Here is a 14,867-nt window from a genome sequence, read left to right on the forward strand (position 1 = left end):
ACTAATGATGTTTGCCACTGGCAGGATGCTGTCATTAAGCCAAAAGAATGTTCTGCCTATCTCTGAAATGAGTAAATGGTACTTCAATTTTAGTGCCAGTGTGATGCCAACTAAGTAGGCCTTGTGTCCCATAGAAAGGTCATGCTTACAAACCTCCCAGCCTGGTCTCAAACACTACACGTGATTCTACAGTTGGACAACCTTTTTACTGTATTGCCCTGAATGTGAAAGAAATTACATTGGCAACCCATTTAGGATTCAGTCCTGCTCACTGTCGTACTTTTGCGTGCACAGGAAGCTGCATTTAACACTCAAGGCCTTGTTCTTTGCAGGCACAACAGATTTAACAAAGCCTGGCTGTTCAACGTTAGCTGACAGTTGTGGATGCACTTTTTTTTTTGGCAACACCACTACCAATTATTACCCTCCTTTATGCCATAGAAATGTTGGTTTCCATTGAAATTGTATTATTGAGTGTCCTGATAAATACAAGTGGAAAAGCTTTGCTATGATTATTTGTTACTGTTTTTAGCAATTCTCGTAATGCCAAATGACTTATTTACTGAATTTTAAATTGGATTTAAATTGTCTTCAGATCATTGGTCCTGGCCTCTGCATTACTCGTTCGTGAAAGCTGAAGGCACTATAATCTTAACAGACCATTAAAGCTGCTCTCTAGGTTCTAGGAAGAAAGAAATCGAGAATGGCTCCGATAGATGTCCAAAAACCTGTTGATGACACTAAGACAGATGTGGTGTCAGGCATTAAAGAGGAGTTAAGATTGCAGCTTAGCCATGACGTTATTGAAGGTGGCGCAGTGGCTCAGTGGTTTGCACTGCTGCCTCAGCGCCAAGGACTTGGGTTCAATTCCACCCTCGGGTGAATGTCTGTGTGGAGTTTGCACGTTCACCTCATGTCTGCATTGGTTTCTGCCGGGTGCTCAGGCTTCCTCGTGCAGGTCAAGTGGATTGGCCATGCTAAATTGCCCATAGTGTCCAGGGGTATGTAAATTAGGTGGATTAGTGATGGGAAATGCAGGGTTCTGGGGAAAAGGATCAGGGTATGGATCTGAGTGGGATGGTCTTCGGAGGGGCGGTTTGGACTGTTTCCACACTGTAGGGATTCTATGATTCTATGAATGTTGGTGTTGACTTGATTGACAGTTTGGCATGCTTAATTGTTGTTTGAATAACTGCAGAAAATAATTGAACTGATTATTGTGGGTAAAGCTTTTTAAAAAGCAATAAGTTTCCATTTATGTGACCACTATTGGGTAAATATGTGTGTAGTCTTTTATAGCTTTGGGCTATGAAAGATGTTCCTCTGTCCAGTGTTTAATTTCTATTTCCCGAGCAAGAGAGCAGATGATTATCTTGGCTCCTGCTATTCATGCCCAAGTTTTATAACTGATCTTGTCAGATGGGGCTGGAGGTCTGCTGCTTAAGTCCTGATGACTTTTTGAGGATGGGAGAAGAGGAAAATTGGGGTTTTTAAAAACTCCTTTTCAGGCCTCATTGCGGAGGAGAAGCCCAATGCTTTGCAATCTAAGCAGATGGAAAAGCTTGTGCTTCAGTAATTGGCAAGCCAGGCATATAGCAATGTGATAATTGTTTAAATTGGCAAACCTAACTCTCTGCAAAAAAAAATGCAGGAACTTTTTGTATAATTTGAATGCTGGAGCAGTGCCCAAAAGAATCTAGCCACAGCCCGAAGTGAATATTTGGGGGTGGGGAAGCTCCTTGTCTCACTTCGGATCACCTTCAATGTTGATGTCAAAAATGAATCCACAGAATTGAAGCAGCATCCATTTATCAAAAGGATATTACACTTGTGGATTGAGGACATAAATCTGATACAATTGACTCAGTCTTTCTTTTTGTGAAAAGTTGACTTCCCTTCTGCTCCCCTACCCATTCCCTCATTAAACACATCTGCTCCACAGCTTGCTTTACATTCTCTCTTTCTCTTTCTTCCCCTCCCCTCCCCTCCCCTCCAGAGGTTGGACTCATTTTGGGGGTTCTGGAAGCCCTCCAGCTATGTCTGACTGTGTTCTTGGAAAGTATCCACATACTTTGTTTCAGTAAGGTCTTTTGGATCATGGTGTAGGAGCCCCACCCTTTGTTTCCCTGGATCTGATACTGTGGTAAAATAGGATGAGGGGCTGACTACTTTTAAACTTAGAAGCAATTATTTTCTCTCCCTTTCTTTCCAATACTCAGCCTTTTTTCTGCATGTTTTAATCTCTTGACTAAATGTAGCTATCTCCATTTAACAGGCTTTTAAGTGCCTTTTTTATGGTCTGGTGGAATATGTTTTGCATTCCTCTTACGGTATATCTCCTTTCCATCTATTAGGTTTTTTGAAGAGGCTTGGGTGTCTCTTTGTAATCATTCCTCTCACTTCAGAGCGAACCATTACTACCAGACCAAGTGCTCTGAGAATTTTGAGCAAAGACCCTGGCTTACCATAGATAATTGGTTTACTGAAAAATCAACATGGCAGCATATGCTTAACTGTGGTGACAATACAAATAAAACAATTTCATGCTTCATAGATCAGACTATTCTTAAAATTTGACTAATTCAGAATGTTTTTGCTAGATCAGAGCGATTGTGACTGCTGAGTTAAACACCTTTTATATGCTTTATTTTTTATTGTGGTGATAGCCATCTTTCAAAGTTAATTGCTGGAGGATGTAACTGGTGATGATTTCTCACCTTCTCACTGTTGTTCTCCACCCCCCCCCCCCCCACGCCCCCATACTAACTAAACATCGTTTTAGCAGGTGTGGTGGAACAGTCAACTCCAACCAAATTGTTCTGCCTCTAACTGCTTAGTGAATGAGTAGCCTGTAACTGGGTATGATGAATCATCTGTGAGCACAATAACTGAAATTGAACGAATCTGAATTTCAATCACAATTTTGCATATTTTCAAGAACCTTTGGAGAAAGAGGATAGACTCTCTCCTTCCTTTTCGCCCTCGCCCATGCTGGTGTCAGTGTTGGAGGATGTGATTGAAGCTAACGTAAGGGGAAGAAGATGCCTACACAATCAATGATCATGTTGCTGTCACAAACTCCCCTCCAGTCAATTGGCATTGGTTTGTCAGGTACCACATTAGCCCTAGTCCCAAAATCACATGGCTTTTTCTGTTGTTAAATGGGGGTGCAGGGAGGGTGGTGACTTTCAACTAGCTTAATGAAGGTTGTATTGCTGTCTGAAATATTAATTGATGTGTGTCTGTCCTCTTTGTCCTGTTTTACTTACTGACTTGCTAACAAATAAGAACACATCTAGTAGAGACGTATAGCATTGAACATTTTTTTTGGATTCAGGTTTTAAATTCTGTTTTCTGACGACCATACCATGGAACCTCTGATTTAAGATGCATGTTGCACTCTGTACTCCGGATCTGCCCTGTGAAGTGTGCGATATAACTTGAATTAGTACCTGCTAGCGGGTCAAAAGAGCAAGAAGGATCACTTCCAATGTCTGCTGCATTAATTGCTTGTGGCTACAGTGAAGGATTTCCTTTCGTAGAGTGAAGAGTAAGTTCATTCAGTCAGCAATTGTTCCAGGAGCGTGCCTTGTGCAACTTATTATGCAACTGGTGGATGGCCAATCCATGAAAGTCACATACTGTAACAGAGATGGGCATGGCAGCCACTTACATTAATGGCATGCTATTAATATAGTGTTTAAGTATTTTAGAAGTGTTAATCATAAAATTTTGACAGCCACAACTGCTGATAGTAGATTAAATGGCCAAAACTTTAAGTTTCCCCTTTTTAAAAGAGCTAACAAGAAAATCCTAGAGCCAAGGGGCTTGAGTGAGGAATGAGCAAGAGAAGATTGGGCACATACCGGAGGGTTTTCTTGCTGGAGGTGGTTGAAGGAAGGAGAAACCAATCCATTGAATGGTTTGAACTTGCGACGAGAATTCTTAAAGTTGAGGTATTGGTAGCTCAGCAGGTGCAGGTAATGGATAAGAAAGGCTTGGTATTATTTAGAAAATGAGCAGTAGTGTTTAATCCTTGGGATGAATGTAGTATTGGCACGAAAGGTTATTGCTTGATAAGTGCTAAGACCCAAAGACTGTATGAACAATGTAATAAACATGGTTTTTGGCTTTGCATGACTTGCTGTCCAGTAGCATGTCATGAAAATGGTGTGATGGGCATGAGTACACATTCCAAGTCTCCCCAACACTCGGATATTTTGCATAAGCTATTTTCAAATGAAATTTTCCAGAAGCAATTTATTGTGCTGAGAAACATTGAGAAGGAGCATTCCAATAAGACCAGAATGTAAGGTAGTTGCCCTCTTTTCCTCCAACCTCCAGGTAACTCTGTAGCACTAGAAAAGTCTATGGAATTCATTTACCTTTCTGAAGTCCTTTGATTTTAAAAAGGAATATACTGTCAGCAACTGGCCTGTTTCTTTGTTTGATGTGATGTTGTGAAGTAAAATGTTTGGATTTTCTGTATGTGTACTGCAGCTAATTGCAAATAGTTCTTCTGTAAAGCTGCAGTAATGTTGAAACCCTTATTACCTTGTTTGGAGTATTGTGCTGTGCTGCTGTTAGCTGTCCCAATTAGCGCAGAAACTGACGAACTTGTCCAACAAGAAACCTTCAACATGCTTCAAGTAATGTTGAAACAGCATCTTGTCTGTAGACTCCAGAAGAATGTTCCAATTTTCATTTTTGCTTAATTGTTTCTCTCCTCTGTCCCTCTTTTTGGCTGGGATACAGACTGGAATTTTACTTCTGCAACTATCTAGTGAGGCTAATCCTTAATTTGTTGACTTTAGCTGTTGAAAAACTGTTCGTTTACTGCCACTTCCAAATCTTGTTAATTTGGGCAAATTGGAAGCAAATAGCCTTAATGCAGTATTGACAGCTGTTTAAGCCCACTTTCTCTTAATCAACACTTCCGCAGTAAAGGTCAAACTTGTCTGCAATTCTGGAATGTCAGCAGAAAATATCTATTTTTTAAATGCTGCAAAACCAGTGATATTTTTGAAGCCTATTTATCACTCTACCAAATTTCCATGCCTCCGCAAAACCAAATTTCCTGGGTGATTTAGGAGGAGGAACTTTTCTTGTATTTCCCCAATGTATGTTGCAAGTAAAAGGTTGGTTTGTCTGCTCGAGTCCAATTCATTAAACTGTTGGATTATTGTATCCAAATTAGAGTTAACAAAGACCTGATTTCATTTTTGTCGCAAATCTAATTTTGTTTGAATAATAACTGAGTGGTGCAGTCTGTTCTATGATATTATAGACTTGAGAACTTTAATCACTGTTCATAAATTGAATGAATCAACAAAAGATAAACTAATTCTCAATCCGCAATAACTCTGGAATAAACTTAAAGGATAAACTTGTACAAGAATTGAAAGCAATTAGCCATTACTGGCAAAAGGAATGGTGGCTACATGAACAAAACTCCCGTGACACCTCTAAACTGGATGGCTTAGGCTACGTGAACAACGAAGCTACTTCAAATTGCAGACTTGTATAATTTGGATAAAAGAATTTGAGAATCATCAATAATGACTGGAAGGATGAAACTCTCTAAGAATAGAACACTCGAACAAGTCAGTAGCAGAATTTGAGAACATCATTGCATAAGGATTGAACCCTGGACGCATTCAGAAACACACTGGTAGGAATTCTGGCCAGTTTCCACCATTAAGTTGAGGCTTAACTTACCTGACGGGACTTATTTTGATTCTTCTTGCAATAAATTTTAAATCCTTGCTTCAATACTCAATTGTCTGGCTAAATTTCTTATGCAGCTGAATTAAAGGTAACTTGTGATTTACCCACAAGTAATGCAAACTTCTTGGACTCTTTACAATCCAACTATAGGCTTATGAATGCATTGCGAAACATTCAAAAGAGAAGCAATTTGTTTCTTTTTTTATCTTTGTAATGCAGCTCAAATTGTTTCAGATTACAAATAAATTCTCAATCTGTATGCACTACTACGTAAGGGTAAGATGATGGAATATCTTCAGTGGTCTAGTAATATTGCAGCATAATGAAAGATCTCTTGTCTGAAAATTGGGAAATAGTGGTGGTGAGAGTACTTGATTTGTAATGACAATTCTATAGGTTTTAGTTTTATTCCTTAATGTATGATTTTTTTAAAGCTATGGAGCCCCAGGTGTGGAGTTTACAGGGCTACACAAGGAAGCAGCCACTGTGACACAGATGTACTTTTTACCAGGACAGGTATGGTGACACCGAAGAGTGAAACGATTATGAATATTTTACATTCGGGTAGAAAGCAATGGGGCAGGTGGGGTGTGTAGTTGGCTGAATAGTTGAGGTTTGCTCTCTTCAGGCTGAGGCAGATTACAGCCTGCCTTGCTTCCTTGCCTGTTTTTATTTAAAAGTAAAAGCATAGGTAAGACCTGTGATTTGTAAGAATCTGCCTATACGTGCAAAACTGGGCAAGCACTTTTGCTCTTAAGATATTTGTCAGGGTTCAGTAGAAAGTATACAGAGTGGGAGTGCCAGGTGGTTCAGTATTGCGACAATTGCTGTGTTTTATTTGCATGAATGGATTCTGAAATGCAATATGGTTGCATCCAGCCAACTCCAAACAAGGTGAAGTAAGAAATCTGAGGAAGTGTGGAAATTACAAAACTTTGGTTAAAGTGCACAAGTGGCTTGAAATAAGGGGGTGAAATATTAAAACACGAATGTGAAACATTACATTTGGAAGTTCCATGAATGATTTTAGAAGTAGCTGAAAGGGAAACCCAGAGTCTTGAACAAATGTTGTAGAACAATGCAAACAGCAATTTGATGACCAAACTTTCAAGTTCTGGTCAAAGCACAGTTGAGCAATGCTTTTCTGGAGCAGACAAATCTTGAGCGTATTGCCCAGTTGTAATCACAAGAAACCAAGATATTGCAGTGACTTTAGTGTTTTGATTTAAACCATTTATGCATTGTCTAAGATCAGTGAGGGCAAACTAAGTTTTTAGCCTTAGTGGAGGTACCTGAAACATGGTATTGAAGGTACAGAAAATAGCTGTGGGTCTGGGGTATTGGAGTAGGATGAAGGGAACTAGATTCTAACTCCAAGGCAAACTTTGGGTCAATTGAAATTTATGACATGTCCAGTATATGGAATGGATGCTGTGAAAAAGGAATAAAAGGAGAACTTCTAGAGTCCTATTAAGATACTGTTTAAATGTTAAAACACTATCTGACTCTTTCTGGGTTGTTGAACTGAGGCTGAATGTTCTTTCTCACCAGTAAAGATTTTGTGACAATGAGGACATGACATTGAGGCATGTAGGAGTAGCCATGGAGCCAAATTACATGACCCTATCTACAAGATTTATCGTCTAATTTAAATAGCACATTCTTCCTTTCAAGAAAGTTAGGTATTTATAGGGAGACAATCTTGTCATTGCAATGGTCCGCAATAGCTTAATATCATGAAATTTAACTCTTCAGCTTCAAGTATGAATTCAACTGACAATTTTCCTGAATCAGCGCAGCAAATTGAAGTTTCAAAATGTTTGTTTCTTTTTCTGAGCAAAACTGGAAGTAAAATGCTTTCTATAAGGGAGTAAAGAACTGTACTAGTACAATAACACACAACTTTTTAATGCAGGATATGCCTTCTGTACTTGAAGAGGCTGCAGTGCTCTATCATCTGACTATCCTCTGAACAGGGCAGTGCTTTAGTGTGATTTGGTTTATAGCATTGTTTTCTACTGAACCCCAATTGTTTTCTTCCTGCAATCTACACGTGCACTGTCCATTTAGGAACGGAGACTAATTTTTGTTTTGAATATTTTGTGCAGAGAACAATGGTTAGCACTGCTGCTTCAGTGCCAGGGACCCAGGTTTGATTCCAGTCTTCGACAACTTGTCTTGTGGAGTTTGTACGTTATCCCCATGTCTGTATGGGTTTCCTCTGGGTACTCTGGTTTCCTTCTCCAGTCCAAAAATGTGCATATCAGGTGGATTGGTCATGCTAAATTGACCATAGCGACCAGGGATGTGCAGGCTAGGTGGATTAGCTGGTAGATGTGGGTTATGGGATACGATGGGGGTCTGGGTGTGATGCTGTTTGGAGGGTCAGTGCAGACTCAATGGGCTGAATGGCCTCCTTCTGCGCTGTAGGGATTCTGAAATGTCAGCTGACTAGATTTGCATGGAACTAGGTTAAATAATACAATGCTGCTGGGATGTGTATTGAGCCACCGTTCAGGTCAACGTGCCCATTTTTGTAGTTAATTATATTTTTGTACCTATCTTCCCTTCCCAGGGTCGTTTGTTGTCTCTCCTGGATGATAATTCTGTTCATCTGTGGGAGATTAACCAAAGGAACAGCTATTCTTACCTGGAAGAGATCTGCACTTTAACACTTCCTGGACGACTTGGGTTCGACTGTGCTAAGTATAAAAGTTGCTTCCTTTTTTTGATTTTCATGTATGGTTTGACTTCAGCATAGTGACCCAAGAGTAAGAATTGTTGAGTTGGAAAATTAGCAGATTGTCAGTTTTTTTTTTTGTTTGTAGCCTGCAAATTGAGCAGGGGTTTGTTTAGACCCTGACATCTATTTGTAATTCCATTGAATTCACTGTGCTGTTCTGGCTCTAGACTATCCTGATTACTCCATACCTTTGATTAATCAATTGTGTAATTATTAGAAAAAAAATTATCCTAACATGCTACTTTAGAGTCCATGCTCAAAAAGACAAGTTGAAAGAGACTTGCAGTGTTACCCATTGTGTCTTTCTCATGTCTGAATGTAAGATGGCAATGAAGTTGAATACTGGGCCATCGCATCACATTATTTATCTGTATTTGAAATCCTTCTTTTCTCTAGCTGTATGTGGAGAATAATGGAACAGAAACATTCCAGATTTTTGCAGCACAGGAGGTCATCCAAAGTTTAATGAGGGGAGGGGCTGACTATTGGAAGGCTAAACTGAGAATTTTGGCTGTCCGGTATTTGGGGAGGATATCTTCTTGAAAATAACTTGCTTACCACAATTCACCACTATTACATGTAAATGTACGGGACAATACCTTGACTTTGCACAAATTGAGGAGGTGCAAGTTTATAATGGGAATGAATTTTACATACAAAGTACTTTACAGGATGTGTAAGTGGCAACATTGGTTGATCTGCATTTGTGGTTGCTTTCATAACCTCAGCGCCCAAAGTGCTTTACAGCTAATTTCAGTTGGTTAGCAGAGAATGCACTGGTGCAGAATTTGAAGCTTGTTCTGGATATAAGATTTGGAGCCTGTCTCATTGCAATTTCTTCCTTCTCCTTCTCCCTATCCCTTTCCCTCCTCTTTCGTACCCCCCAACTCCCTTTTTGCTCCCTTCCCCCACCCCGGGCGCACACAACTCTATGCTAATTGAATGAACTGTTTTGGTCTTCCAAATACAACATCAATAACATACTACACTTGTGTTCATTTTTTTTCTTTGTGGATTTTCTCTTCAATCATGGTTGCACTAGGCAACTGATTTGTATTTTCCTTTTTTCCTTTTCTCCTTTTTTCCCTCACCTCAGTTTTCCCCTCAAGCAAATCATAGAATCAATACAAATGGCTGCAATTTCTGCTCACTTTACCTTTGGGCGGTCTGACGTACTTGGTATACACCGATGTCCCAGATCATATAAGCCATCAATTGCATGTTTGTAGTTTGAGATTTGCTAGAATCTAATGGTGACTTGTCAGAGTTAGTATTTTTCAATTAAAAGTTAGTGTCTGCCTTGATATCAGGTGAACCAATGTGTCTGTAAATATTTGGGGATTGGCAGCAAAAAAGAGAAGGCAAGAAGCCAGATTAAAATGGGAGGTGTATGTATGACTGAAGATAAATAAGAAAACATCTACCTGTTGAGACACTTTTTTATGACCTACCTCCGATGGGTAGGACTTGAACCCAGGCCTCCTGGCTCAGACTTGGGGACAGCACAGTGGCTTGATGGTTAGCACTACTGCATCAGTGCTAGGGACCCAGATTCGATTCCACCCTCGGGTGACTGCTGGAGTTTGCATGTTCTCCCGGTGTCTGTGGAGTTTCCTCTGGGTCCAAAGATGTGCAGGCTAGGTGGATTAACGCTGGGAAATGCAGGGTCGCAGGGATAGGTAGGGGTGTGGTTCTGGGTGGGCTGCTCTTCACAAGGTTAATGTGGACCTGATAGGCTAAATGGCCTGCTTCCACATTGTAGGGATTCTGATTCTACCATTTGCCCCACAAAAATCCCTATGTCTGAAGATAAGTTGAATAAAAAAAATTCTAAATTCTTTCTGATCAACTGTTTGATGTAACAACTTCTCCAAAGTACCAATGCTGCTTTCAATCTGTTGTTAATGGACAACCAGATGCTTTCAACTGGACACTGGCTTTTGAAACAAAGTGTCTTATAATTTGAAGCATACAGTTATAGGGCATGGCGTTTACCCCTTCTTTTTATTCCTTTTTTCTTGAGGTAGCAATTAACCAATTGGATGAGGTAAAACAGAGTAAAGTCTACATTGGGCGCTCTCTTTCTGCCATGTCATTTATTAGCAATAAACATTCAAATGTCTGAACAACTTGTCAGAGGTCAGAACCCTGTACTCCTGTGCGCCTCACAGCATTAGCCACTGGCTTGAACTACCTCGGCATAGATCAAGAACTAAACCTGCACTTTGTGCTGTGCAAAACTCCATTCCAAATATTGGACTAGCTTAGAAACCTTCTTTAAGATAAGACAGTCATTATAGGAAAACATTGGGTATCAGGCAGCAACTAGTGGAATTGAAAATGTGAAGTCATAAAATAGGTTTGAAAAGTTATTAAAGGTAGGAGAGATGGCTCGCTATATTTTAGGAGCATTTCAGTGCAGGCAAATTTTATCTGAAAGTTCTACCATGTGGGTGGGATAAAGAGGGACAGTCTAGAGAATGGTATGTGCTGGAATGGAAGACTTTTTTTCCCTCCGGTGAAATGAGGACATAAGCCTAGAAGGTAAGGAAGGTCATTTTTGACAGTGTTGAAAATGACTGCCAGTAGAAGCAATAAATACAGCTGCATCTTATTTATTCTAAGTGGAAACCAAAACAGAAATTGCTGTAAATGCTGAGCAGGTCTGACAGCATCTCTGGAGAGAAGTCAATTAACACTTCGGGTCCTGTGACCCTTCCTTAGAATGGATTATTGCAAGTGGGTGGGACTACTTGAATAAAACTGAAAGGAGAGTATAGGTTGACCGCTGTTGAATTGTTTGTCATGCAGTTGAAGTGTTGCCCCTGCTGCCATTAAGGGCATCTTTTTTTAATATTAGATTTGCTGTAAATTGAGATTGGTTCATTTTCAAACTTCTGGAATAGGCACCTGTTTTGGCATCAGATCCGTCTTAGTTTTCAATGGTGAAAGTGTTTTCCTGTCAGTTATTTTCAGATTTAGTTTCTTCAGGTTAGGAAACTTCATAATGACACTTTGATTGTATACTTGAATTTTTTGAGGAACTATGCAGTATCCTGACTTCTTTTAAAATCCTTTTTTATTTACTTTGTTACTGTTAATTATCTGCACTTGCAGAGCATTCCTGTATACAGTCCTCTTCACAATTCACCATGCCAGAAAGATTGTCTCTTTATTGCTTTTTTTAATCTTGCTCCCCATCCATTTTTCCTATCTTGTATTCTGACATAAGATGCTGTTGAACTCAACTTGTACTGGGGCTGAAACTGCAAAAGACACCAGTGGTCAAGACTTGATTCTTTTGTCCCCTTGACCTGGTTGGTTGTTTTTGTTTTTGGACCAGTGTTTAATTTTAACCGTATCGCACTGATGGTTCAATAAGTGAATGTTGTAAGGTCTCCGTTTGCACTTTCCAGCAAGGATTATACGGATAACACTGGTGATTTGTGGGTAAAGCCAAGGCCGGGATTGTCTTGTATCCCCTGTGGTTTGAAGGCTGTGCTTATGATTGATTGATTGTGTGAGAAGAATTGCCCCCCCTTTGGATGAAATAAGACTGCCGACACTGATGGAGACCTAGAACAATTTGCATTTAGTGTTGTCAGTAAAATATCCCATGCCTAGCTGCCTTCAGGGAGAGGATGACCACTAGTAGGGGATAGAGGAAGAAAATTTTGTTCTTAAGTTTCCAGAAATCCATACCCTTATATACGCTTGAATCCATAAATCTTTCTTTTTGAGTGAGGTGTAATGAATCAATTTTCTATTCAATCCAACGCCTTTTTTGGTTATAGGGATATGGAATGTGCACTAAACCAGTAAGTAACAGGCAAAACTGTCTGATTTCAGTTTATTTGCTGAAAATCTGTAGATTTGACAGGTTACTGTAAAGAAAATAATACCCTTGGGCATCCATATTTTTCTAATAATGAAGAAAGCAAGCTCAGGTGCTTATGTTTTTTCCCTTTGTACAGTTCTCCCAACATTACTAGAATTACTGTGATCATGCTGAAGTCTTGCTGTGGCATGGCATGTTTGGGAACAGAAGGTGGAGGTGTGTATTTCCTGGATTTACCATCACTGCAGCTAATGGATGGCAAAACTCTCTTTCAGGATGAGGTTTTGCAGAGGTAAGTGTGTATTAGATTTTCAGAACACTTGTATTTGACTGTACACAGAATTTTTTTAAATGTGTGATTAACAATATTTCTGTCAAACCTATTGCTATGTTGGGTTTCACATTTGAACTCTCTGCAGTCCTGCATATAACCAAACCAGTAGCTTATAGCTGGATTGTTGATTCTGAATAGTTATTTCCAGGATTGTTTTACATGGTCATTGTACCAAATGTTAAACGTTTGTCTACCTTTCTTTTTAACTTAGTACAAATGTTTAGTCTCTGCCACGTTTTCATGGAGGAAGAGTTGATGAAAATAAGGCAGTTAGATTATTGATTGACAATGGAGTTGATATTGGTTATTAGAGACAGGCAAGAATGTAGAATGGAAGCCACAGCTGGAACTGCCATTATCTCATCTAATGGTAGAGCAGGCTTGAGGTGTTGGATAGCCTAATCCTGCTAATTTGTACGCTGATAAGTTAATTGCTTTTGTGGAGGAGAGGAATAGAGGAAGGCTGTCAATATTAGGCTGCGTAAGCGTGCAACCACACCAATGGTCCATGATAGGCATCAGTATGCTGATGGCAGCATTGACTTCTGATTCTGGAAATTGCTGCTGTGTGCTGGAGGCCCATGCAGCAGGGAAGAAACTTTTGAGGGCATGCTGGCAGGGTGGGCTCAAGGGGCTGAATGATTCCCTCCTAATTTCTATAGTTGTTTGTTAACAACTTCACTCTGTGTATAATGTACTTGACAGTTCCGTAAATGATATTATTCAAGGTGGCAGTTGAAATGGTGATCCTGGAATTGGGAACTCATGATCTACCAAAAGGGTTATCCGGACAGCGTAGAAACTCCCTGCAGCCGGCCTCGATACTGGGTGTAGCTTAAGGAGGCAGCTACTCCCACTCTCCAACCCCTCTAACCTGCTCACTTTCAGGAGAGAGCTGATATGTTCAAAAGAAATAGTCTCTGCCCAGATACCTTCACACCATCTGACTTTGATAAATGAAAACACATAACTAGCAATTTGAGTTATAAAAGGCTGGATAGGCTGAAACCTTTTTTCACTGGAGGGTAGGTTGAGAGGTGACCAGGTATAGATAGTTTACTCTATCCCTCATTTTATAATCATAGTTGTCTCACCCCTAGGATAGGGGATTTCAAGACTAGGAGGCACATTTTGAAGGTGAGTAGAGAGATTTTAAAAAATACATGAGGGGCAAAGTTCTTACACTGAGGGTGGTTCGCACATGGAATGAACTTAGGAGGAAGTGGTGGATGTTGGTGCAACACTTAAAAGACATTTCGATAGATGAATAAGAAATGTTTGGAGGGATATGGGCTGGGGCAGGCAAGTGGGATTAGTTTAATTTTGGGATTATGTTTGGCATGGACTGGTTGGACTGAAGGGTCTGTTTCTGTGCTGTATGCCAATATAGTATTCTTGTTTGTCGTTTCTATTGTAAAGAAGCCCCGTTTGGGTGTGCGTGACTGGTTGCTTATCCATGTTGCCCTGTAGTGGAGTGGAGATACTGCATGTGCTTGTGGCCTGCAGGATTGGAGGGAGCTGTGGTGGGTATCCATGTAATCTTGTAATCTTGCAATACTTGTCTTTGTAACACCCTGTAACAGTCAAATTTGTGTATAAAAGCCAAGTTAATGATAGTCTTTAAGGATTATAACCAATTTTTTTTCACTCCTCTTGCTCCTTTTTCAATTTAAGCCATCATATTTAGATAATGCTACACTAGTTTAGAATGGACCATTACTTGGCCATCCTGAAATCAAGTGACTCCTTTCAACTTTGGTACTGATAATCATTAAACTTAAATCTTGTCTGCAGGAGGCAAAATCTGCATTTTTTTTAAACTCTTGAATCAGATGTTATAAAAGTTTCACATTTCTTCATAGTAGGAGTTCTTATTGAAAGTTGAGCGCTGTGGGTAAAGTGCAGATCGCAAGGCAATTCTGGGTAAGAAGGGCCACTTGACTATTCATATTTAACATTTCCTGTCCCTTGTTAGTGGAAGAACTCGAGTGTTGAACCAGGAGTTGCTAATCTGTTAAGACAGCCTGATTAATTGAATTACCTGGTGCTGTGTTCAAGCTCACATCTGACCTTTTTCTCAGGTGTCAAAAATTGCTAGATTTCTGGTAAAGGAACATGTGAGGAAGCTGAGATAGTAGGAACTGCAGATGCTGGAGAATCCGAGACAACAAGGTGCAGGGCTGGATGAACACAGCAGGCCAAGCAGCATCATAGGAGCAGAGAGG

At 40.0% G+C, this 14,867-nt stretch overlaps 1 protein-coding gene across 2 annotated transcripts in view; it reads left to right on the forward strand.

Annotated features, from left to right (window-relative positions):
• The window catches only part of llgl1 (LLGL scribble cell polarity complex component 1), a 105,103-nt gene that overhangs the window by 36,382 nt on the left and 53,854 nt on the right, over positions 1 to 14,867 (forward strand). For both annotated transcript variants that reach the window (XM_048609305.1, XM_048609304.1), the window contains exons 3-5: positions 6,162 to 6,243; positions 8,303 to 8,433; positions 12,445 to 12,600. In XM_048609305.1, the coding sequence (XP_048465262.1) occupies positions 6,162 to 6,243; positions 8,303 to 8,433; positions 12,445 to 12,600 (369 nt within the window). The remainder of the gene's footprint in view (positions 1 to 6,161; positions 6,244 to 8,302; positions 8,434 to 12,444; positions 12,601 to 14,867) is intronic.

Source organism: Rhincodon typus, chromosome 21, assembly GCF_021869965.1.
Source record: "Rhincodon typus isolate 14 chromosome 21, sRhiTyp1.1, whole genome shotgun sequence".
Classification (NCBI taxonomy): domain Eukaryota; kingdom Metazoa; phylum Chordata; class Chondrichthyes; order Orectolobiformes; family Rhincodontidae; genus Rhincodon; species Rhincodon typus.